This window comes from Phalangium opilio, unplaced genomic scaffold (genome assembly GCF_054372755.1).
Source record: "Phalangium opilio isolate 3A_F unplaced genomic scaffold, DU_Popi_V2 ptg000024l_1, whole genome shotgun sequence".
In the NCBI taxonomy this organism is placed as follows: Eukaryota; Metazoa; Arthropoda; class Arachnida; order Opiliones; family Phalangiidae; genus Phalangium; species Phalangium opilio.
The window spans coordinates 6694299-6719510 of record NW_028324155.1 but is presented as its reverse complement, the minus strand read 5'-3'; the positions used below and the strand labels follow the sequence as shown (position 1 = coordinate 6719510).

General features: G+C 39.4%; 3 protein-coding genes across 4 annotated transcripts in view; 2 read left to right on the top strand and 1 right to left on the bottom strand.

The window, feature by feature from the left end:
• Positions 1-25212, top strand: part of LOC149692504 (acetylcholinesterase-like) — a 43695-nt gene that overhangs the window by 13003 nt on the left and 5480 nt on the right. The gene's annotated exons all lie outside the window — the stretch shown is intronic.
• LOC149692507 (uncharacterized protein C9orf85 homolog) lies at positions 9154-10554 on the top strand. 2 transcript variants are annotated; one of them, XM_089868279.1, is made up of 4 exons: positions 9154-9936; positions 10008-10127; positions 10194-10394; positions 10449-10554. In XM_089868279.1, the coding sequence occupies exons 1-4, from the start codon at positions 9722-9724 to the stop codon at positions 10471-10473; spliced, it is 561 nt and encodes a 186-aa protein (XP_089724405.1). In that variant the 5' UTR covers positions 9154-9721; the 3' UTR covers positions 10474-10554. The 2 variants fall into 2 exon arrangements, with proteins under 2 accessions (XP_089724405.1, XP_089724404.1); XM_089868278.1 differs by having other exon boundaries at positions 10194-10554.
• LOC149692506 (fibrillin-1-like) lies at positions 10485-24643 on the bottom strand. The gene is made up of 50 exons (XM_089868260.1): positions 23286-24643; positions 22717-22808; positions 22417-22647; positions 22252-22356; positions 21740-22186; positions 21486-21680; positions 21265-21429; positions 21072-21200; positions 20747-21010; positions 20557-20679; positions 20016-20492; positions 19828-19953; positions 19590-19775; positions 19357-19527; positions 19243-19293; positions 19032-19163; positions 18812-18964; positions 18662-18751; positions 18479-18604; positions 18292-18420; positions 17850-18233; positions 17664-17789; positions 17103-17600; positions 16916-17041; positions 16732-16854; positions 16496-16663; positions 16369-16437; positions 16178-16312; positions 15994-16116; positions 15720-15935; positions 15538-15657; positions 15349-15480; positions 15169-15294; positions 14986-15108; positions 14669-14920; positions 14438-14605; positions 14206-14367; positions 14082-14144; positions 13899-14018; positions 13465-13839; positions 13278-13403; positions 13009-13215; positions 12680-12952; positions 12373-12621; positions 12192-12314; positions 12018-12137; positions 11832-11958; positions 11433-11778; positions 11152-11369; positions 10485-11099 (listed from the first exon to the last, which is right to left on the bottom strand). Exons 1-50 carry the CDS (start codon positions 23501-23503, stop codon positions 10940-10942), a joined length of 9168 nt encoding a protein of 3055 aa, XP_089724386.1. The 5' UTR covers positions 23504-24643; the 3' UTR covers positions 10485-10939.

Here is a 25212-nt window from a genome sequence, read left to right as displayed (position 1 = left end):
CTAACGCAATGCCATTTAAACACGTTTAAATAATACTAATCAACGTAAATTCGAACGTTTACTCTCATAAAATAACAGCGCGAAAACTTAGCGGTAAAATTGTCCCTTCATTTTTGGCATTTTCCAAAAGAAAGAAAGAAAAAACACTAATTAAAACTTCTATTGGTTCTATCGAATCATTTAACGCAAAAAAAAATTAAATTTCGGCAATATCCAGAAAAACCGTATATATAGCTAACTAACTAATTAAGTAAATTGTTTTCAAATACCAAATCGTTTTGCCTGTTGTACCGAACCACGTAGCACATAAATTGACAACAGTGACCATTAAAATAATTTTATAATTAACTTTAATCATTATTAATATTCCAATTTAAACATCAATTCAGTAGAGAATTCGCTTAATACCGATTAAGTTTCATCATCGTCTAATGCAAATGTAAAGACACACCTTTAATCATTAATTACCAAAGTTAATTATACTTAATGGACTTCGTTACGATTTATCTCATTCAAATTACCCGCTACAACAACATGGCTGTCCAAACCAGGCGGTAAATTAGTGTATGGACACTTTCGGCATTTTACAAAATCACGTCATTTGCCTACTCTAGAGCCTAGATGGCAACCCCATCCCCATCGCCGTGAAACAAATCAATAGAAAAATGGCTGTCCAAAACCAGGCGGTAAATTAGTGTATGGACACTTTCGGCATTTTACAAAAATCACGTCAGTTGCCTACTCTAGAGCCTAGATGGCAACCCCATCCCCATCGCCGTGAAACAAATCAATAGAAAAATGGCTGTCCAAAACCAGGCGGTAATTTAGTGTATGGCCGCTTTCGGCATTTTACAAAAATCACGTCAGTTACCTACTCTAGAGCCTAGATGGCAACCCCATCCCCATCGCCGTGAAACAAATCAATAGAAAAATGGCTGTCCAAAACCAGGCGGTAATTTAGTGTATGGCCGCTTTCGGCATTTTACAAAATTCACGTCAGTTGCCTACTCTAGAGCCTAGATGGCAACCACATTGCCGTAAAACAATACAAAACAATGAAAAAATTGCTGTCCAAAACAGGCGGTAAAATATGATATCAACACTTTCGGCAATTTCCAGAAAAACCCTATTTAAAGCTAACTAACTAATTAAGTAAATTGTTTTCAAATACCAAATCGTTTTGCTAGTTGTACCGAACGATGTAGCGCATAAATTCACAACAATCACATTTAAAATAATTTTATAAGTAACTTTATTCTATCTCGGCATTTTAATTTCCTAATTTAATCATTAATTAAAATGAGAAACCCCTTAAAACCGATTATACTCTATCATTGTCTAATGCAAAGAGCTTTAAATGCGTTTATTCATCATTTAATTTTACTTTAAAGTCTTCATTACGATTTCTCGCATTCAAATAACCCACGGCCAAAAATGGCTGTCCAAAACCGACGGTAATTTAGTGTTCTATACTTTTTGGTACTTTACAAAGGGACCTAAGTTACTGTAGAGCAAACACTTTGCTGTAAAACAACTCACGAAAAATATTGCTGTAGGAAACAGGCGGTAAGATAGAGTAGAACTATTAAAAATATTTGGTGTTCCAAAAAAAACTTACTTAAATAGTTTTTAGGTTTAATTAGGGTGTCTTATGAAAATGCCGAAACCAGGGATAGATTTAATTTTAGAAGTAGGAATGGAGAACGGAGTAATGTAGGCGCGCGTCAAAGTCCCGGACCCCCTTCCACGGGACTGAGGGGTATGAAAGAAGCTAGGCGAGTCATAGTGACAGAGGTAAAAAGGAATTACGTATTTTTCGCCGTCCACGTCAGCAACGTCATCAAAACGTAGTTGAAGTGAGTCAATAAGATAATTTAAACTTTTCGTTACGTGCTGGAGTGAGGGGCTCTATACTGGGCTATGAGTCAGCCTGAAGTAAATACTAACCGTTCTCCATTCCTACTTCTAAAATTAAATCTATCCCTGCCGAAACTATCTTACTGCCTTGTTTGGACCGCCATTTTTAGCCACATCGTTCATTGAAGGGAGAGTGAATGGGAGAGAATTGTGCTGAGGTGATATTTTCCTTTCGTGTATTTTAAGAGGAAATAATAGAAAGTTTAAGCATAGCATTTAATTGTTTTAGTATGTTTAAGTATAGCATTTAATTGCTCTATTAAGGTTAAGCATTGTGAATTATTTTTTACGTTTGCTTAAATGGAAGGTTCAATACTCCCTTTAAAATTCTTGTCACCCGTCAACAATACGGGTTTAACGCTTTCAATCCCGCTCCCCTATTTCAAAATTCAAAGAAATCGAGGAGAATTTTTAAAGAGCAAAAGGAAGTATATTCCGACGTTGGACCCGCGCTTTGATTTAAGGCGGTGTTTAGTATCGGAAGTTGCGTCTATTTTCCCAGAAATCGAGAAACATTTTAAAAGCAAAGGAAAATATTAGGGATATATCGGTATCGGCACCGATACTAGGGGTTTCCCGATAGTATCGGATCGCTTGGTTTAATATGATTCTAAACCGATACTCGTTTAAAATACATAATATGGCGCTACATGACATTCTTAGGTCTTTCAGTAATGTATTGATGGTGATATCTTATTTCTATGAATGTCAATCGTGATGATTTCTCATTTAAATAAAAAGCACCTGAATTTAGATTATCTAATAACTATGTTTAATAGAAGTTTAACGATAAAAGGGCCTCTAGTTAAACAAGACGACCCTAGGGCTCGTAATATTAGCCACATCGTACGAGTGAATAGCCCCTCTATACCCTACCCTAATGAGTGGATAGCGCTATCTTTTACAATGCTTAAATGATTTACCGTGCATAAAATCAGAGTGAATAGCCCCTCGATGTCCAACCCTAAACAGTGATAAAAATTTTACCCTTATAAATTTACTTATGCTGTAATTGTAATATTCCGGCGAAAGAACTCAAGTTGGGTGTTTTACCAAATTCTTTCTCTTTCAAACGCTTCTGGGCATAAGTTCATGTTATAAATTTATAAGATGCGATAAGTGTGCATCGGCATAAGTCTATGCTGTAAACTCATCGAGGGGATAATCACTAAAACTATCCGTTCTTCGATTCCCCGGAATATTACAATTACAGCATACAACAAAATATTAATTGGCACGCACGCGATTTGTCGAGCACAATTTGTGAGCGAGATAAGATAAACAATGTGCGCAGTGTGATAATCGTGGTGCGCGATACTGAGCGTGGCTGAAATAATTTTAGCAGGACGTTACACGATTAGTCGAATCGGTCGGACGTGCTGCCACTGATTAATCGATGAAATGTGAATCAATTTTGATTTTTAAAATCGTTTCGAGATATTTCTTATAAATATTAGGAGAATAAGTTAAAAATTCACTTGATTTTCCTCTTCGCCCTAACTTTTCGAGACTGATTATTGAAATTTTTAAGTACTTAAATCGGTTTGTATTAAAAGATAATAGAATGTAATGCGTTTTAAAATGATTTCTCAACTTAATTGATATTTAAATTTCAAAATAATCAAGATCATAACGAAAATTTAAGTGTTATTATGTTTTGATCTATAATTCGCGACACGAGTAGAGCTTAGTATTAAGTCGTTAACTAGCTTTAATTATTTTCAGGGGCGTGCCAACCACGGGGGCAGCGGGGGAATCGCCCCCCTCTGGTGACTGAGTCTAAATAGTAAAAAATTTCATTGAAAGTGAAATTTTCATTACCCAGTGTATTATTGTTGTGAGAGGAAGTCAGTTTTTGGAAGTGATTAAGAAAATACAGGTCTTAATCATTAACATGTTCGTAATATTTATAAATAAATTATTTGAAGTTCTTCAATTTTTACTCCGTGGAGTTATGTAATAACCAATGGAGTTTGCGCTGATGCCCAGTTATTTAGTGTGATGCATGCGAATATATTCCATAAATATTGCAATCGTAAAGGGGATTGGTAAAAGTGACAGCTTTGATAGTTCAAAAATCGTCGCTCGAGGACGGTTATGAAGTTCAGTATTAAGCTCAGGTTGTCGTATCTTTGTAGAAATGTAGAATCATTTTTAAACTAGTCCTGGAAATGAAGAATTTCGCATTGTTTGACAGTCTCGAGAATGTGTCGTTCCTGACTTCCACCATTTTTTCTTTACACATAACATGTATACATATAGCAACCACGGTTTTCTATACAGTATAGTGTTGCAATTCTTTCGCATATAACCGTGGCTAATCATAGAGCTAATTAACCCAAGAGAGAAAGGGTGTAGCCGATAGTGCTTCAAATTATTGTAGCTATCAACTTTGGGAAAGAATAGGTAGGCTATAGCAGAAGTCCATTAAATTAGCCTAGGAAGTAAACAATTACAATAGCTGGTATAGCGTACGTCTCTGCTGGGGTAAGAACTCCTTCTAACTCCATGCATAGGGGGTTAAATTTTCCCCCTTTCCTAACTCTGTTAGAAATCTCATCAAAGAGGAGGGAAATAGGGAGAGATAATCGCATAGGCAGCCGTGATCCATCCGTATTGAGAAGAGAGGAAAATGTGTGAGACGCGGCGGCTCTTAACGCGCCACTTATTCGCGCACAGTTGACGTTATTGGTTCTCCTCTTTCGGGCTACTACGTCATCAAAATTGCTCGGAAAGGTTTAAACGTTGTTAAAACGTACGCTTTAAAAATAAAAAGCCGAGGCTTAAGTGAAATGTTCAGCCAAGTGGGCTTTTTTAAGCAAAGAGTTATTAATTTATCAGAGGTAATTTAGATAGATAGTATAAGATTAGAGCCGTGTAATGTTTCAGGAAAATATTCAAAATATCTTACTTGTAAACATATAACACCAAATCCTGCTAATGGATCACTATCACCATTAGAAAAATGGCTTGAGCACACGAACCCACGAAATGATGTTTTTTAATTACACATTGTTGATGTTTGGTTATAGGTTTTCGAAATGGTTTAAAAGTTATACCGTTCATTTTTGGATTACTTGAATACCGCGTATTGCTACTACAATTCAAGTAGCAGCATTTTTTGTGGTAAACCATTTTAAATTACCTCTGATAAATAAATAACTCTTTGCTTAAAAAAGCCCACTTGGCTGATCATTTGCTTTGGTCCCATTGAACCGAATTCCCATTCGACAGAAGGGGGTTTTTTTTGGGGTCCCATTCGACCGAACGTAGCCAAAGGTGCGATTTTATTATAGTCCCATTGGACCGAAATTCTATTGAACTGGAAGAAGACATACTGTGTGGTTTTGCATTAAATATATTTTTAATTTCACAACTTATTATTGTTAAAATAAATGTGAGTTGAAAATGTATTACTGCACTTATTATAACTACGTTTTAATTACGGCGAACCTCACCTAACCTAACCTAACCCAACCCAACCTTGTTTGGAGGTAAAAAGATTATGTATATGAGTATTAAAAGCCCGCCTCTTACCACGAACAATTTATTAGCAATAATAGAAATATTTTGGAAAAGATGTCAGATAATTAATTGGAGAATATTTTGGAAAAGGTGGCAGCTAATTAATAGGAGAATATTTTGGAAAAGGTGGCAGCTAATTAATAGGAAAGTCTTTTGGAAAAGGTGGCAGCTAATTAGTAGGAGAATGTTTTGGAAAAGGTTGCAGCTAATTAATAGAGAGTATTTTGGAAAAGGTGGCAGCTAATTAATAGGAGAATGTTTTGGAAAAGGTGGTAGCTAATTAAAAGGAGAATATTTTGGAAAAGGTGGTAGCTAATTAAAAGGAGAATATTTTGGAAAAGGTGGTAGCTAATTAGTAGGATAATGTTTTGGAAAAGGTTGCAGCTAATTAGTAGGAGAATATTTTGAAAAAGGTGGCAGCTAATTAATAGGAAAATCTTTCGGAAAAGGTGGGAGCTAATTAATAGGAGAATGTTTTGAAAAAGGTGGTAGCTATTTAAAGGGAGAATGTTTTGAAAAAGGTGGTAGCTATTTAAAGGGAGAATATTTTGGAAAAGGTGGAAGCTAATTAAAAGGAGCATATTTTGGAAAAGGTGTCAACGAATAATTGAAACCAAACCAAACCAAACCTAACCTAACCTAACCTAACCTAACCCACCCGAAACCAAAATATTAAAATTTTAATTTAAAATTTAAAGACATTGATGGAACTACCATTAAGACTGTACTTCATTTTAAGCACAATTTGTTTATTAATTCTATATATCTCTTGCCTTGAAAGGAATGAGAGTGAGCGTTTTAATAAGTATCACGAAACATTTACTTTTAATATTATTAACATACCTTTCGGAGATTCGAACCAACAACCTATCGCTTCGCAGTCCAACATCGTATCCACTACACCACCGAATCGCTGACGGCTACAGTGTTTCAAGTTATATTCATGTATTTTTTAGGGGCATATTCGGACGATTGGGATTTCGGTCCATCGGGAATATAGCCATTGGGCTGGAAATCTAAAATCATTGCGGGATATTCGGTCGAATGGGATTGCGGTCCATTGGGAATTCGGTTGAAAGGAACGATACCGATCATTTCACTTAAGCCTCGGCTTTTTATTTTTAAAGCGTACGTTTTAACGTTTAAACCTTTCCGAGCAATTTTGGTGACGTAGTAGCCAGACAGAGGAGAACCAATAACGTCAACTGTGCGCGAATAAGGTGCGCGTTAAGAGCCGCCGCGTATCACAAATTTTCCCCTCTAGATGGATCACGGCTGCCTATGCGATTATCTCTCCCTATTTCCCTCCTCTTTGGTGACTCCTTCAGTCCATGAACGCTGGATCTCTAAAGGGTAGATTGTTTGCTTTATAAAAAAAATAAAAAAAGCAACGGCCACGGTCGTTAAATAGTTTTTTTTTCAATAGGTTTGGTCTTAGCCCCATCCCTTCTCCTGTTCTATGCTAAAGAGGGCTCGGTTTTACTGTGGAAGGGGGTGTTTTCTGTTCCTTTTAGACATACATTGTTCATTTTCAGCCAATAGTTTTTTCTCTCTCGATAGGGCAAATTGTGTCGCCCTTCTTCAGTATTGCTACACAAGAGAGGGGAGTCCCAAACCCCGCTTTTGGTTACTTCCTAGGCTAATTTAATGGACTTCTGGCTAAAGACATATTTTCTTTGCGTTTTTACTATTTTCTACGATTTACGAAAAGAGAGAAATGTATGCTACTCTAGAAATGGCACCTTATAGAATCGTGGCCACTGTATCCCACGAGTATTGAATTGGCCAGGCATTAAATCTCACGTTCATGAGGACCTCTTCGTAACTTTACAGTGCATGCGAGATACTGTATAGCCTTAGATCATTGATGAGTGCTGAACAACATTGAAGTACTGCAAAATAATTTTTGCTCTTGTATGAGTTTGGAAAGAGGTTAAGGTTGCTCAAAGTTGTTTACACAAGTGCAAAATTTTTACACAACTTTCTCTACCAGTGTAGGATTTTGTCCCCGCTCCAGTAAAAAGGTTGGCACGCCCCTGATTATTTTTGTTTGTAATACGCCGAAAACATTAAAACACTATCTTACCGCCTGTTTCCTACAGCAATATTTTTCGTGAGTTGTTTTACAGCAAAGTGTTTGCTCTACAGTAACTTAGGTCCCTTTGTAAAGTACCGAAAAAGTATAGAACACTAAATTACCGTCGGTTTTGGACAGCCATTTTTGGCCGTGGGTTATTTGAATGCGAGAAATCGTAATGAAGACTTTAAAGTAAAATTAAATTTAATAAGTGATGAATAAACGCATTTAAAGCTCTTTGCATTAGACAATGATAGAGTATAATCGGTTTTAAGGGGTTTCTCATTTTAATTAATGATTAAATTAGGAAATTAAAATGCCGAGATAGAAGAAAGTTACTTATAAAATTATTTTAAATGTGATTGTTGTGAATTTATGCGCTACATCGTTCGGTACAACTAGCAAAACGATTTACTTAATTAGTTAGTTAGCTTTAAATAGGGTTTTTCTGGAAATTGCCGAAAGTGTTGATATCATATTTTACCGCCTGTTTTGGACAGCAATTTTTTCATTGTTTTGTATTGTTTTACGGCAATGGGGTTGCCATCTAGGCTCTAGAGTAGGCAACTGACGTGAATTTTGTAAAATGCCGAAAGCGGCCATACACTAAATTACGGCCTGGTTTTGGACAGCCATTTTTCTATTGATTTGTTTCACGGCGATGGGGATGGGGTTGCCATCTAGGCTCTAGAGTAGGCAACTGACGTGATTTTTGTAAAATGCCGAAAGTGTCCATACACTAATTTACCGCCTGGTTTTGGACAGCCATTTTTCTATTGATTTGTTTCACGGCGATGGGGATGGGGTTGCCATCTAGGCTCTAGAGTAGGCAAATGACGTGATTTTGTAAAATGCCGAAAGTGTCCATACACTAATTTACCGCCTGGTTTGGACAGCCATGTTGTTGTAGCGGGTAATTTGAATGAGATAAATCGTAACGAAGTCCATTAAGTATAATTAACTTTGGTAATTAATGATTAAAGGTGTGTCTTTACATTTGCATTAGACGATGATGAAACTTAATCGGTATTAAGCGAATTCTCTACTGAATTGATGTTTAAATTGGAATATTAATAATGATTAAAGTTAATTATAAAATTATTTTAATGGTCATTGTTGTCAATTTATGTGCTACGTGGTTCGGTACAACAGGCAAAACGATTTGGTATTTGAAAACAATTTACTTAATTAGTTAGTTAGCTATATATACGGTTTTTCTGGAAATTGCCGAAATTTAATTTTTTTTGCGTTAAATGATTCGATAGAACCAATAGAAGTTTTAATTAGTGTTTTTTCTTTCTTTCTTTTGGAAAATGCCAAAAATGAAGGGACAATTTTACCGCTAAGTTTTCGCGCTGTTATTTTATGAGAGTAAACGTTCGAATTTACGTTGATTAGTATTATTTAAACGTGTTTAAATGGCATTGCGTTAGACAATGGAGCAGTTTATTGGATTTTTAAGTATAGTTTTTCCACTTAAGTGATGTTTAAATGTCCGAAAATTTTGAAAGAGCATTATAAGATTAATTTAAACTTGTTTAAGTCGTTAATTAGCTTTAATTTTGTTTTGTTTCGAAAAATGCCGAAAATAAACACACTACTGTACCGTGTTTCGCAGGCTTTTTGGTTGAGAGAAAACGTTTTAATTACTTTGATTTGTAATATTTAAACGTATTTAAATGGTCTTGCGTTATTATATTCAAATGAAGTCGTTATTTAGCTTTAATCATGGTTTTTTGGATTTTACCGCCTAGTCTTTTGATTTGCCGAATTACTACTCTATTTTACCGCCTAAGTCGAAAGCCAAGTCAATCTAGCCAAAGGGTGTTTTCTAGCAGACGACGCATAGTCGGAAAAGTACTATTTTACTTTCGGCAATTTTCGGCAGATTCCAAGTTGGCGGTAATTTAGGGATTGCCCGTTTGGAAAGTGTTTAGAATTGTGAAATTGTTATATTAATTGAGCCTATAAGTTTGGCCTTGAGTTATAAACAAGTTAGGCATCGTAATTTAAAAGAATATTGAGTAATAACAATAGAGGACGTAATTTCCTGTTTAACTGTTAAGCCTTGGTCATCACGTGTAGGAACTAGGACGGTATGGTAATTGGTTTCATTGGTTTCCGCTCAGGCCCATGTAAAAACCATCCAATACCCAACAGTGAGTAAATTAGATAATAAGTTAGGTTAATTAGTGTACGAAAATGAGTTCGCAAAAGGGTAATGCTTCACGGCAAAGGCCCCAAAAACATTGTAACAATCGTCGTTTCAAAAACAATTTGAATGATAAGTCCCCTCGGGTACAAACTATGAATAGTATTGACTTAAAAACGTGGGAATTATGCAAACGATGCATTGATGTCATTCAATGGAAAATTACTTATAAGAAATACAAACCCCTCACCCAACCAAAGAAATGGTAATTATATAAATATTGTAATTATCAAACACATACCAATTGGTATGTACAAGAGGTACTCTTTCTATTAGTATAAAATGTGAAGGAAAGTGTGTTAAGAGAGCTTATTGCGTTGTTTGCTCAAAGTGTGCAAACGAAAAAGATATTTGCGCAAAATGTCTAAAAAATAGACAAGATGATGATGAGCAGTTGTAAGAGTTTCAATCCCAATATCATATTTTTGAAGATAGATGTTAAGCATCTTTGGATAATTTCAGAAATTCTCTTGCCACTAATAATGCAAGTAAATTACCTAAAAAAGCTAAAAAACCAGTAGAAGCAACTGATGGCGATGATAATTCAGATCATGAAACTGACAAAGAGTCAGATGGTGATGGAAATAGTTCACATGATGAGATTGATGAGAATTCAGATGGTGATGAAAAGGATGGAAATAGTTCACATGATGAAATTGATGAGAATTCAGATTCTGATAAAAAGGATGGAAATAGTTCACATAATGAAATTGATGATGATCCAGATGATGGAGAAACTTAAATAAATTGGGATGAATTAGAAGACACTGTTTATTATTACTTCAGATAGAACCTCTAATAAATACATATATTTTGAAAAAAATTGGATTTTAACTGATTAATTCAATGTAAAGAAGATAATTGGCTCAAACCCAACTCTACAACAAGAAAAGCCAATACATCTATTCTTCATAAACATAATTTTAAGCACATACTAAATTTGGTATAATTTTGGCAGTGGTAAGCTTTCATTTTGTAATAAAGGGAATTATACAAATTTATACAGCAAGGGCTTTGTATAAATGCTAATAATCTAACCAACGCGACTTTAGTTTGCTATTTACAGGATAGTAACCATAAATTACCGGTACACTTACTTAAGGGCTTTTTGTTTAATGAGATATTGAAAATATGAAAACCGGGATACAAATATTTATTTCAAGCATTTTTACTTAATTTTTGTTTTGTGTGTGTAATTTGAACTAGTGTTATTTTGTGACACTAAGGGTGACTGGGAAAGTGAATAATCTTTTTTCCGTAATGACTTCACTACCCTCCTTTGTTTCTCTAACAAAGGCCGAGATTTTAAATTCAAATTGCCCCGTTTGGTTTTGTTCTTTCGTGAAATGTAGAATATATATTCCATGACTGAAATAAGAAATTGTTAATAGTGCCCATAATCATCTTTTCATAAACATACCTTTCTATCATTTCAAATTCCCTTTCTTTGGTTCTATTCTTTGATGGTTCAATCTGATATATTATCTTATGCCTCAAGTCATTTGTGGCGGGTTGTAATTGCAAAATTCGGACATCAGGATGTGTTAATGACACTGGTATTCGCAGGTTAACTCCCGCTGATACATTATTTTTAAGCTTATATTTTGAATCAGTTTTGGGTTGTTTGTTTAATTTCGCCTATTTTAAAATTCGTTATTATTATAACATTCTAACAAACAGTAAAGGCAAAATGTTAAGTACCAAAGGTTTGTTTTCCCCTCTTGATAATCTCGCTCGTCTTGCTGTTGATGTGATAGTAACACGTCCGAGACGTTCGCGGCGCTTCTTATGCGAAGCCGTTTTAGCATTTATCGCCTCTGTCTCGTTCCCAGTACTTCTTGTGGCCCTAACCCTGGACACCGCGTGACTGTTTACCTTGCAAGAATAGCAACCCTCCGTAGATATGATGTTATCATCCCCTTCTACATAGCCATCCCTCGAACCAGGATCGGGGTACGGGTCATAAGGACCTCCACCTATCCCTATTCCACCGCCTCTCCCGTTTGTTAGGTCTCCTGGAGTTGGGGCGATGGTCGATATGCAATGCCTATGAAGATAGGTTTTGAGAATTTGCGCGCGAGGTTGAAGTTGTACACTTACCCTTGACCAATTCGTTGGTAGCCATCCGGACATCCGCAAGCCCACGCGTTACCACTTACAGGCGCGCAACCGAACGCGCATAGACTAGGTTGACAACCTCCGTATCCACCACCAGAAGATAATAACTCTGGGACAAGTATAAAATTGTGAAACTTGGAAATCAGGTAAACCTTAAGCGAAGCTTACCGATACAAGTCAGTTGGTTAGGATCGAACGCGTATCCATCCTGGCAATTGCAGGAGTAACTTCCTGCTGTGTTAGTACAGTCGGCGTTTCCGCATGGACTGTTAGTGCATTCGTTGTCATCTGTAAAGTCAATTCATCAGTGTTTGTCCATGCATTAAAAGAAGGATATCTTACCAATGCACGTATTCCAATATGGATGTGATGTTTTACCATCCGGACATGTACACCGATATGTACCCGGCAAGTTTTCGCACCCAAGATCGCATCTCGCACCGTCTAATTCGCATTCATCCGTGTCTGTTGATAAACTAGCTGAGTATGTTGTCCATAATTTGGAAAATGAAGATTTTCTTACCGAAACACGAAGTGCCGTCGCCGTCTTGAGTATATCCTCTTGGGCATACGCATTTATAACTACCAGGTGTATTTTTGCAAGTACCCAATGGCTGGCATGTTCCCGTATCTTTTGAACACTCGTCAACATCGACGCAACCGGTTTTACCCGATTTTTCGTACCCGTTTCTGCAACTGCACTCGAAACTACCAGGAACGTTGACGCAGTTATGTTGGCAGTCGTGCCGTCCGATGGAACACTCGTCAATATCTGTGAATCAATTATTAGTAATGGGCATGTCTTCTACTCTATCATGATGGAAACGTACCTCTGCACGATACACCATCAGCTTCCAATCGGAATCCTTTTCTGCATGAACATCGGAAGGAACCTTCTGTATTTCTGCATTCCTGATCACAAGGACCAGCCTCTTTGGAACCGAAGAATGGCCTTGAACATTCGTCGATATCTTGGCAACGAATTTGGTTGCCGTCCGGTGGATGTTCGTATCCCTTATTGCATATGCACCGATACGAACCAAGGGTATTGATACAACGGCTGTTGACGCACATGCCAGCCATGGTTACGCATTCATCAACATCTAAGAGGAAATCAAGACTTCATTCCCGCCATCCGATACCATTTGATGACGAATACCTTTTCCTTCATTGGTGAAGCCAATTCCGTGAGGACACAACTCTTCGTACTCGTTCGAGCTCTTTCTTGGACAAATTTCACAACGATCACCCCAAGCCACTCCCATTCCGCAACAACAAGTGGCTTTAGTGACCGAAACAGATATTCGAGTGGATGGACATTGTCCAGCTCTGACAAACGTCTGAAAGCAGTTTCCGACTCTTACATCTAGGGGAGTTAGTGAATTAAAACTGGACATGAATAATTAAATAAAAAGTTCTTTCACATACCAAGACAGTGTTTTCCATCGGGGGATGCTTCAAAACCATCCTGACAGTCGCATCTAAAACCGCCTTTAGTGTTCTGACATCGACCGTTCTTACAAGGCCTTGGAAAAGCTCTGCACTCGTCAATATCTGAGTGTGTAATAAATCAATATTAGGTCTCAATTAAGCATAAATTGACTACGAAATTTACCTCTGCATTCATCACCCATTATGCCGATTTGTTCGAATCCTTCTGGGCAAACGCAAACGTAAGAACCAACCAAATTCTTGCAAGCGTATCGGCAATCCCTAGCCAATCCCGATGCGCATTCGTCAATGTCTTCGCAATGTTTACCATCCAAGGCTAATTTAAACCCATATGGACAAGTACATTGGAAAGACCCCGGTATATTTTGACAACGGAAAGCGCACATGTGACCCATTTCTCTACACTCATCGACGTCCTCGCAGACTTTTTTCGGTCCAGGAGCATATCCGGGTGGACACGAGCACTCGAAACTTCCGTGGATGTTGTGACAAGTTCCATTTGACCCGCAGACAAATGGTTTCCTGCATTCATCCACATCTAGGATCAAAGAGATAATTATTTAGGGTCTACATTTGTAGTTTATTAGTTATTCATACCAACGCAAAGCCCTCCCAGTAATTGGAATCCTGGGCGACACTGACATCTAAATGAGCCATCTGTATTGACGCATTCTCCGTCTTTGCATAACGTTGGATCCATGTCGCATTCGTTTATATCTATACGAATTAAATATTTGCTAAACTAAGCCGACAATACAGTAATTATCAAAAAGAACTCACCTACGACCGTTTCTCCCTGAGTAACGTAACCAATTCCGGCCCCGCAAAGTTGCTTGAATAGAGCTACGATTTAAATACGTAATTAGGTTACCAACAACTTAAGTTTTCATACACCACTACTTACGATCGTCGGTGTCCGGACACGGTTCGCAGGATCCTCCCACTCCCCAAGCCATTGAACCTTTCATGCAACAACATTCATTCCGGCTGCAGGCTGGCATCGTTTGTTTGGGTTCAGAACAAACTCCGTTATCGTAACGAGCGTAACATTGACCACGACGTTCGTCTGAGGGGGAAAAGTGATTGTTAGGTTTCGAATTCGAATCTCGTCTTGGAAAATACCATCTAGTCCGAACCAATGCAATATTTTCGGTCGGAAGACGGCCTGAATCCTGGTTGACACTGGCATTCGAAGGAACCTTCCATGTTGATACAACGTCCACCGTAGCATTTGACCTCTTCTTCCAAGACGGGAACACGATCGGGGCGTGGTGGTCTCATTTTAGGGGCGCATTCATCCACATCTAAAGAAGAAAAGTTTAATTTATTGCGATTACCGAAATAAATTTGAAGGTTAAAATACTTACCAGTACATTCTCGCTTATCTGGAGTATTCATGTAACCCTGAGGGCAAGTACATTGAAAAGAGCCCTCCGAGTTCCTGCAAGTACCCAAACGACACATATCCGGCTCTTCTATGCATTCATTAACGTCTACGCAACTTCTGCCGTCCGAACTTAAACGATATCCCGTTTGACATTGACATTCGAAGCTACCGACTGTATTTCGACAACGTCCATTTTGGCAGATACCAAATTGACTTCTACATTCGTCCACGTCTATGGTATCATGACGAAACATTTGAGGTATTTTCCTCAATTAATATAATGGTTATAGAACTTACCAACGCATTCAGATCCGCCTTGAAGTTGGAAACCAGGACGGCAAAAGCACTTGAAAGATCCAGGGGTGTTGACGCAGTCTCCGTTGTTGGAGCATATTAAATTACGACTACACTCGTCAATGTCTAAGGTTTAAATCAGAAATTAGTGGATTTGCGTCAGATTAGTTTTAAAATAAATCTTACCGATACACTGGTCGCCTTGCGGTGAAAGATTGTATCCCGGGTTACAAGTACATCTGAAGGACCCTTCCAAATTGGAGCACCTCCCGTTTTGACAAATATTTGGTCGTTCAAAACATTCATCAATATCTAAAATTTAATATTTAATGACCATATTCTGGTTGATAGTTACGTTGTAAGTACCTTGGCAATCACGTCCACTTGGGGACAACTTATAACCATCCGAGCATCGACATTCGAAACTTCCGGGTATGTTAACGCACAAGGCGTTTCCGGTACATGGTCTGAGAGACCCTTGTTGGCACTCGTTGACATCTGTCAGAAATAAATTTAATTAGGAAGGAATTGGGTTTTAATATGGATTACAAGTACCTTCGCAATTTAAAAGGATAGCGTTGTAAATATAGCCTTTATGACATTGACATTCGAAACTTCCAACGGTGTTGATACACATTCCATTTTGACACACCATGCCTTGACATTCATCAACGTCTGCAATGACAAAAGATTAAGTAATCAATTGAAGGAAAATACCTTTATAATGATGAAATTACCATCAATTTCACCCGTCATGGGGTTTAAAACTGTCCCCGGCGTATTGAAGCACAGTTTACGGTATTCTTCGGTACCATTGATAGGACATGGTAGACAAGGCTCACCCCATGCCTTACCCACGGAACAGCAACAAGTAGTTTGGGTTTGTTCGGCCATCATCTTATGTTCGCAAATCCCACTTCTGTATTGACGGTAACAACTCTCCTTTCTCATATCTGCGGAGGACATAGTTTTTACTAAACCTGCGGTGTTTCTACAATGAATTGGACTTACCAACGCATGTACCACCGGGAACGCTAACAAAACCATCAGGACAAAGACATACGTAGCTTCCTTCGTTGTTCAAACAAGTACCAGCTCCGCAGATATCCGGTCTAGTGGCGCATTCGTTCTCATCTGTATTAAAATTTTCATCAAGTAAATGGAACGTGTTTGTAAATTCTGGTATAAGTCGTACCAATGCAGTTTCTCTCAGTATCATCCAATGAAAAACCAGCCGGACAAGAACACATGAAACTACCGAAAGTATTGGCGCATTTTCCTCCTCCACCGCACGTGGTACCCGGAGGGTATTCATCACATTCATTGACGTCTATCGGGGTTATGGTTTATTACTTAATAAGCTGAAATCTAACTTCAAGAATTTACCTTCTAGAGCGACGCTTATGACATTAGGTCGGAATCCTGGTCCGCTAGGGCAGAGCTGATCGTATTCTGCTATAAATGATAGATAACTTAATAAAAAGTGGTCATTATAGTCTATCGTAGCGCTTACAAGAACCCGGTGCGGGACATAGTTCGCAATCTGACCCCCAAGCCAAACCCACGGTGCAGCAACAGGTGGCTTTGGTGACGGTATCTCCGATGGTGTCTTGTCGATTGCAAATTCCTCTACCGTTATATTTACCGAAGACCTTGGAGTAACACAGACCCTCACGTTTATCTAAAGAATAATTGAAACTTAATTGTTGCGTGACTGAGTTGTTAACTTGGCGAATACGGGCACGGTACCTACGCATCCGGTTCCCGAGTCAGTTAAGTCGAAGGAACTAGGACATTGGCATATGTATGAACCTTGAGTGTTGATGCAAGTGCCGTATTGGCAAGCTTGAGGGTTTTCGCATTCGTCCGTGTCTAAATGGGATATGTTCGTGGGCAAAAGTTTCAAAATCGAAATTGAATACGAACTAGTTACCTGTACAGTTACCACCAGATTCGTCCAACTGATATCCAACATTGCATAAACATCTAAAAACGCCGAAAGCATTTTCGCAACGACCAAACATGCATATTTTATCAAATGAACTACATTCGTCAATATCTAATTTCAAAAATTATATTATGAAATAATGTCCTGAATCAGCTAACTAATCAATACTAACCAGTGCAAGAATGCCTATTTTGTACAGCGAATCCTTGATCACATTCGCAATCGTAACCCCCGGGATAATTAATACACTGTCCATGTCCGCAGATGTCCACTCCACCTTCGGAACATTCGTCATTATCCTGACAACTAAAACCATCGCCTTTGAGACCACTGTCGCACGCGCAACGATACGATCCGTCTGTGTTGATACATAAGGCGTCCATGTGACATCCTCCGTTGTTTCGCAAACATTCATTGACGTCACGACACGATACCCCATCGCCGACGAAGCCTTCTCTGCAATCGCATTTGTAAGAACCAGGAGTGTTGACGCAGATGGCATTTTCGTCGCAATCGGACATAGCTAGTTCGCATTCATCGTCATCGGTACAGCCTTGCCCCTCCTCTTTGACGGAGTAACCAAAGTCGCAACGACAAGTGAATGACCCTTCGGTATTCTCACAGCGACCGTTCATGCATAGGTTGGGGTTCAGTAGACATTCATCTATGTCTATTAAGTACACGAGTAACGTTAAGGAAAGCCTGTGTTAGAAATTGAGGATATAGATGTTACCTATGCAATTCTTGCCGTCTGGTGACTCTAAAAGACCATCACCACATTCGCAGGAGTAACCACCTTGCGAATTTTTGCATTTTCCTCCGCCACAAATGACTGGGTTCTCCGAACATTCGTCAACGTCTATATAATGGAAATATTTGAATAAATTGCGATTCGTAACCAAGTGATTCAAAATAATACCTTTGCATCTAAATCCATCAGGAGTCAACTCGTGACCTTCTTGGCAAATGCAATGGTAACTTCCAGGGGTATTGACGCATTGATATTCGCATCTTCCATTGTCACGGAAGATGGTGCATTCATCTATATCCTCGCAGCTGGTCTGTTGAGGAAGGGTTTGGGTGTATCCCTCGTTACAGGAGCACCAAAATCCGCTTATCATGTTCTCGCAGACGCCATTGGAGCAAACTCCTCCGCTTATACCACATTCGTCGATGTCCTTGCAGGATTTACCATCGGGTGATAACTCGTGGCCAACTGGGCAATCGCATACGAAAGAACCTGGGGTATTGACGCAAGTACCTCCCAGACAGAGACCGCGATTCTGGGCGCACTCGTCGATGTCTAATAAATTTGAAGAGAATTTACTGGAAGTTCTGAAACATTCTTAAGCCTAACTTACCATTGCACATTTGATTCAGCATAACTGGTTCGAAACCTTCATTGCATTCGCACATAAACGAACCAGGAATATTTCTGCACACTCCATTTGCACATACACCACCGTGCATAATCGAACATTCGTCGATATCTTAAAGATTTAAAATGCTTAACATCATTCGGAGATAATTAACTGGCAATGTAATTACCTGTGCAATTCAATCCATCTTGGTCCAAGTCAAACCCTTTATTGCAAGTACATTCGAACCCGCCAACTGTATTTCTGCATCGACCATTTTGGCACAAATCCACGAATCTCGTGCATTCATCAATATCTGTAGTCACCTCGAAATTAAATATTTATTTCATTATTGATTTTATTTTGAACTCACCAAAAATATCTCCAAAGCCGTCACCAAAATCTTCAGCAGCCCCTTCTTTGAATGTGAAACCTTCCTTGGGACACAGATCCTTGAATGCATCTAATGGCAAAATTATCTTTTAATTATTCTCAAAAATCTAAACAAGTTATAAGCAATTACCGCTATTTGGCCTCGGACAAGGTTGACAAGGGCCTCTACCCCAAGCTTCACCGACCCCGGAACAACAACAAGTACTTTTCTTAAAATATCCATCCATAGGTCGAGTACACCGACCTTTTTCGAATCTACCGTAACAGGTTTCCTCTCTGTAATCTAAAATTAAAGTTATAAAAGGATTTTTATAATTGAAAGAGCTTAATTTATTCGATGATTGATTTACCGATGCATTTTGTTCCCGTTGTGGGATCAAGAGTCAAACCAGGAGGACAATTACATCTGTAGGAACCTTCGGTATTAATGCATAATCCTCCACCCTGGCAGATATTTGGGAATAAGTCGCATTCATGGACGTCTGAGGAAAGGAAACTGCGTACGTTTAAGAAACGACGGGACATTCTAAACCCGTTAAACCCAAAAGATTATTTTTATACCAGTGCAAGTGACGCCGTCAAGTACAGCGAAACCTTTGGGGCATCGTTGGTCTGAAATAAACTAATATTAATTAGACATCTAAAAGACGTTGACGTTCGTAAGTTACAACTGACCAACTCTGCTTCCAGATGTTGGTCCGCTCGTAGATTGACAGGGTTGACAAGGACTTCCCCAAGCTTTACCGACTGTTGAACAACACTCCGACCTCAACATGGGTACTTTAACATCATCTTCGCAAATACCACCGGCAGATAACTTCATCCAGCAGGATCCTTTGCGATTATCTACATATGAAAAACTCGTGTTATAGTGGATTCTGCAGTTGAAGACTTGCTAAACTACTTACCTATGCATATACTTCGAGTTGCATCTAATGTACTACCGGGTTCGCATTCGCAACTGTAACTTCCAGGAGTGTTGAGGCAATTACCACCTACACATACTCCTGGTTGCCTTGTGGTTGATGGTTGGCGAGGGAATTGAGGGGGAAGTTCTGGTTGAGTTGGACTTGGTTCCCGGCATTCATCAATGTCTAAAAATACTCTGATCGGTACCATTCCTTTTATTTTTACATTATAAGTTACCTTCGCAAGAGCTGGTAAAGGTATTTAGCCTGTAACCCAAAGGACAAGTACATTGATGGCTTCCCGGAGTATTCCTACATTGGCCATGTTCGCAGAGAAGTGGATTTAGAGCGCATTCGTTCACGTCTGAAGACAAAAATTGTCGTTTAACTTTCGGTTTATTTAGAAGCTGTTCACGCTTTACATACCTGAACATACTTTACCAGTCGAATCAATTTGATAGCCAGGATTACAGACACATCTGTAACTACCCTTCAAATTCTCGCAGGCCCCATTGGGACAAATATTTGGGAAAACCTTACATTCGTTTATATCCTCTCCGTCATGTCCCGATCCAGCATCGTGGGAACATAAGTCATCGTACTGAGGTGTCCCTGGCATCGGGCAGGGTTTACACGGAGTCCCCCATCCGAAATGAGCACCGGAAACTCCGGCGTGCGCCGCGCAACAACAGGTTGAACGCGTTACCAAGTGAGCCGATGGTTCCGTACATTCCCCGCTTGACTTATAAGCGGCATAGCAGAAATCTTTGCGTGTATCTAAACAACCTCGTCCTCCGGGACCTAAAGTGAAACCGCTATCGCAAACGCAGCGAAATCCGCCTTCGTAGTTTTCACAACGTCCGTTCGCGCAGGCGTTCGGAGTTTCCAAACACTCATTGAGATCTGATAAAGTAAATAATTAAAGATTGTCTTCAATCTCTTGTTTATTATAGTGGTATTTTCGTACCAATGCAGAATCTCCCATTTGTTGATAACTTGTAACCTGTACTACAAAGACACTTGAAACTACCTTCTTGATTGACACATTTTCCATTGAGACAAATGTTAGGGTCATCGCACTCGTTTCGATCTAATAATTATCATAAATTTATCAAAATATCCATGATGTTATGAGTTTAAAACTTTCTGGACCTTACCAATACAGAAACCAGAATCCAGTCCACCAGAAGAAGGTGCGGGCACAAAACCTTCGTCGCAAATACACCTGTAACTGCCAGGAGTATTCTGGCAGCGTCCTCTGAGACAAATTCTAACGTTCTCAGCGCATTCGTCCAAATCTACGCAAGCCCTTCCGGTTGGCGATAGGGTATATCCTGGTTTGCATCGACAATCATAAACACCGCCGTTGTTAACGCAATCTCCATTGGTACATTTACCACTGACGGAACAACCATTGCGATCTAGGGTATTTAGACGTTAAGCATCTGCTTAGATTTACCCTAAGATTTTCAAGTCTTCTACCAGTGCAAGCTTTTCCATCCGGTGATACATCATATCCTTTTGGACATAAACAAGTAAAACTGCCTAAAGTATTAACACACCGACCACCTCCTTGACGACAGAGCGTTGTATCGGCGCATTCATCCACGTCTGCAAAAATATACATTAATCTCTAGCTTTAAATTATCAACCAAGAACTTTTATAAATTAATACCAGCGCATTTTTTATCGTCTGATGATGGCGCGTAACCCGGTAGGCACTCGCATCGATAAGACTCCGGAGTGTTAACGCATTTGCCGTTTTCGCAAATTCCCGGTCGCAGTTCGCACTCGTTTATTTCCAAAGTGGATCCAGGTTGACATAATCTTTGATAATCACCTGTAATGGATTGTTTTAAATACCAAGCCCGTGTGTTATCATTTGTTTTTACTTACGAGAACCCACTCTCGGACAGGGTTCGCAGCTAGATGTTGAGGACCGCCCATTTGAAGTTCCATCCCATCCTTGCCCCATGTCCTTCCCGCAACAACATTCCATTTTGGACAAACGTACGGACAAACGATCTTGACAACGTCCAACGTTACCTCCGTTCGGACTGTATTTAGTGTAACAATTACCTTGCCTGGCATCTATTCGTTAACGGGACTGATAAGTTAAGTACTTAACCACAATTTGGTTGTAAACTAACCAATGCAAGCCCTCCTATCATGCGATGGTACGTATCCGTGATCGCAAAGACAGTAGAACCCTCCTTCGGTGTTGATACACCTTCCGTTGAAACATATCTCTTGTCGGCTTTCACATTCGTTTTCGTCGACACAAGTGTCCTCGGACCAAGTATATCCTTCCTTACAAGTACATCTGAACGATCCTGGGCTGTTGGTACAAACCCCTCCAGAACACAAACCAGGGATGGCCTCGCATTCATCAACGTCTTGGCAACTTTTCGATCTGACGTTGGTGATGTAGCCTCGTTGGCATTCCATTTTATCCTGGGACGGGCAATGTTCGCAAGGATGTCCCCAAGCGGTACCGATTGTGGCGCAACATAACTGGCGCGTGCAGACGACCCCCGATAATTGGCCCGCGCAAAATTGGTTTTGTACTTTACGAAAACACGGACCAGTTCTGTAATCTGAGGAATAATAAGAAAGTGGTGAATCATGACCCTTTTGGAAAATAATTATAATATGGACGAACCCCTTTCGCATCGTCTTCCAGTAAATCCATAAACGCACGCGCAACGATCGGTAGCGATGCATCGCCCACCATTCAAGCAAGGCTCTCTGCAAGTTGGTGGTCTACCTGCGCAAAGTACACCGTATCTCAATTGGAAAGGTCTATCAAATTGAGCTTAAAACTTACGCGGATCTCTGCCGTTATCTCTATTCCCGCTATCACCACCATTTGGACCTAATGGGTGAACAATACCGGAAGGCTGGCGTCCTCCACCATTACCTCCAGCATTACCTCCCCCGTATCCTCCACCTCCTCCATTCCCACCCCCGCAAGGAGCCATGGTTTTTTCCGTTAGACAAAAGCACGTGTTTGGCCGAATACAGACGCCACCTTCCCCGCACGTTCTCGTACAAATTGCTATAAATAATTTGATTGTTATCCTTGTTTAATCGAACGTTAAGCGTTAATTTAAACTTCATCACGTACGTTGCAGACATAAACCAGCTCCTTGTCCCGACTGTAATCGCGTCCAACCTGGACAACAATAACTCCTGTCTCCACGACCGCATACATTTTGGCTAAGATAATTGTTAATAATTAATCTTGACTAATTGAGCTCGGAATTTTCAAAGTTCCTTAAGTTCCTTATGAGTTACGTAAGGCTATTTTTTTCTTGTATAAACTAGAGAAGAGGAGAAAGCCGTTCATTATCTTGTTTATCTAGTTAGCTAAGATTTATTTCTTCAAGGGGAGAGATTAGAAGACGAGGTTTTTGGCCCTGATGGGGAGTCACTTAGTCGACGTGACTATCCCGCATACTACATTCCATCTAGATTAAGAGCACTCCAGAGCGGAGAAAAACGATAAATTTCCGTAAATAGTCTACGAAACGTTTTCAATTATCTCTAGGCTCTTAGCTAATGGGTGAAAGCGTTTTTGACTAAATTCAAGTACTCAAAACCTTTCAATCAAGGTAAACTCTACCGATCAAAACTCGCTCAAAATGATTCAGATAACGATTGAAAGAATTTAAAGCGCAATGTTCAAATACTTACCCTTTAAGATGTCCTTGCGTCCTACTTCTACCATTACTGTAACTGCTATAAGCGTGTCCGTTAGTGTAACTATTAAGGTTGTCCGATACCCCTAAGGGTGACGCTGCCGGGTCCGACTCGTCCCCGTTGGACATATCCGAATTGCCCAAAATGGGTACTATCCTCCATACCATCATCAAAGTCACTAAGGTGGCTGAAAGGAACCGTAACGATCCCATTCTCAAAAAAATACCGGAAGATTCCGAGATCCCCAGCAAGTACTTAGTCCTCCGTGGCGTTAATTCTCATCGATGGAATGGGATGAAAAGAATGACTCTGTAATATTAGTTAATCCGACAAACCTCGACCCGTACACGTGGGTGGTCTTTGAGGGAAATTTCAAAATTTCTTTCGGACCCTCAAGGATAATTTTTGTTGCCGCGTCCTTAGAAGAACAACGATCACGTGATTAGTGTTTTAACCAACCGAATTTCGATCCCACGAATCCAAAGACGAAATTTATTCGAAGATAAGATTGTTTTCTTTACATAAAACACACTTAACTCTTCTTTTCAAGAAACGTTCTTATAACATCACTTAAATCGTGGTGACTAGAAACGGAGCTTTAACCCGGGACATCGAAGTTGATTTGAAAGCTGGAAAACCCGAAATGCGGGGGCGACTGTTTTTAAATACTTCCAAAGATGAAACCTCGCGGAACCAAAAACCGATGGAAGAAAAAAATAACTTTGTCCAAAGTTTGAAAGTAACGATATTCGACAGCGAGCACTTTAGGGCGCTTTTGGTGTACCCTTTTAAAGGGGAAGGAAACTAAGTAGTTCTTATACGACGTTTGGTATCATAATCATCTTTGAATTAATGCTAAACTTCGAACGAATTACAACCCCTCTCTTTAAAAAGAGTCGGAGAGTGGAAGATGAAAACGTTTTCGTTTGAGAACTTGAGAGAGAAGAGAGATGGAAAACGGATAGAAAAAAAAAGTTCCCGAAAAGTTTTTCTGGATCTCTGGACAATGTCTGTCTTAATGTTGCCGCCAAGATGACGTCAATATTAGCAACTAGGCGTTAGTATCGCGTTACCGAACATTCTCCGCTGTCCAAAAACATTTTTTTCATCATCTCCATTCCGTCCTTTTTCCGCCATACAGTTTGAAACGCACTCGGGCCTCCTCAAATGGCTCTTATAGCTTCTTGTTGTAAAAACTAACACTAAACACGGCGCTCTCCAATTTTGGTTAGGACCGTTTCTCGGGGAAGCGCTAACCCAGCGTTAACGCTTTCTTAATAGACGACGCGACACTGATTAGATTATGTATTTAGAAAAGTGCAGCGATTTTTTTTTCTGTCCACTTTGCCACCAAATCGTAATTTTTGCGTTTTTCGGGGCCTTACAAGTTACCAAGACGTTGTTTGATAAGATACGTCCCATCCCCCACACTCGACGAGAAAAAAAAAATTATGAGATCTTCCTTCGCTCCCCTTCCCCAAGTTTTTCATTGATGATTAAGTCCTTAAAAGGGGCCAATATGCCTTCGACTATAGTTCCTACCGGCTGTTGGCTTCACTTATTTACGCAAATATTTCAAGTAGTATCAGCCATGAACCTAAAATGGTTGACACGGTTTAAATAGCATTGGACTATATTGATATGATAGTCATTTTTCAACACAAAATACTTAAAATCGTACTTAACAAATTCAATGTATGACCCAATTTTAATAACGTATCTTCATTCTTAAGGGTTATATTGATTTAAAACCGTGAGAAACTAAACAATCGCGATCTAACCCAAGTCGCAATTGATGAGAGAGGTTCCATGTTGGCGTAATTACGATTAAAACAATCCTCCGGAAATCCGTTACCAAATGAGGTCGGGTGTTAAAACATTCCTCAAGATACATTTCGCACCCGTGAACAAACAAACCACT

Coding starts and splice junctions, on each gene's coding strand:
- LOC149692507 (XM_089868278.1), top strand. CDS start 9,722: ATGAGTTCGCAAAAGGGTAATGCTTCACGGCAAAGGCCCCAAAAACAT. Junction 9,937..10,007: donor CTCACCCAACCAAAGAAATG/GTAATTATATAA, acceptor TCTTTCTATTAG/TATAAAATGTGAAGGAAAGT. Junction 10,128..10,193: donor CAAGATGATGATGAGCAGTT/GTAAGAGTTTCA, acceptor GGATAATTTCAG/AAATTCTCTTGCCACTAATA.
- LOC149692506 (XM_089868260.1), bottom strand. CDS start 23,503: ATGGGATCGTTACGGTTCCTTTCAGCCACCTTAGTGACTTTGATGATG. Junction 20,680..20,746: donor GGATTCTGGTTTCTGTATTG/GTAAGGTCCAGA, acceptor GATAATTATTAG/ATCGAAACGAGTGCGATGAC. Junction 13,216..13,277: donor CGATGGAAAACACTGTCTTG/GTATGTGAAAGA, acceptor TAACTCCCCTAG/ATGTAAGAGTCGGAAACTGC.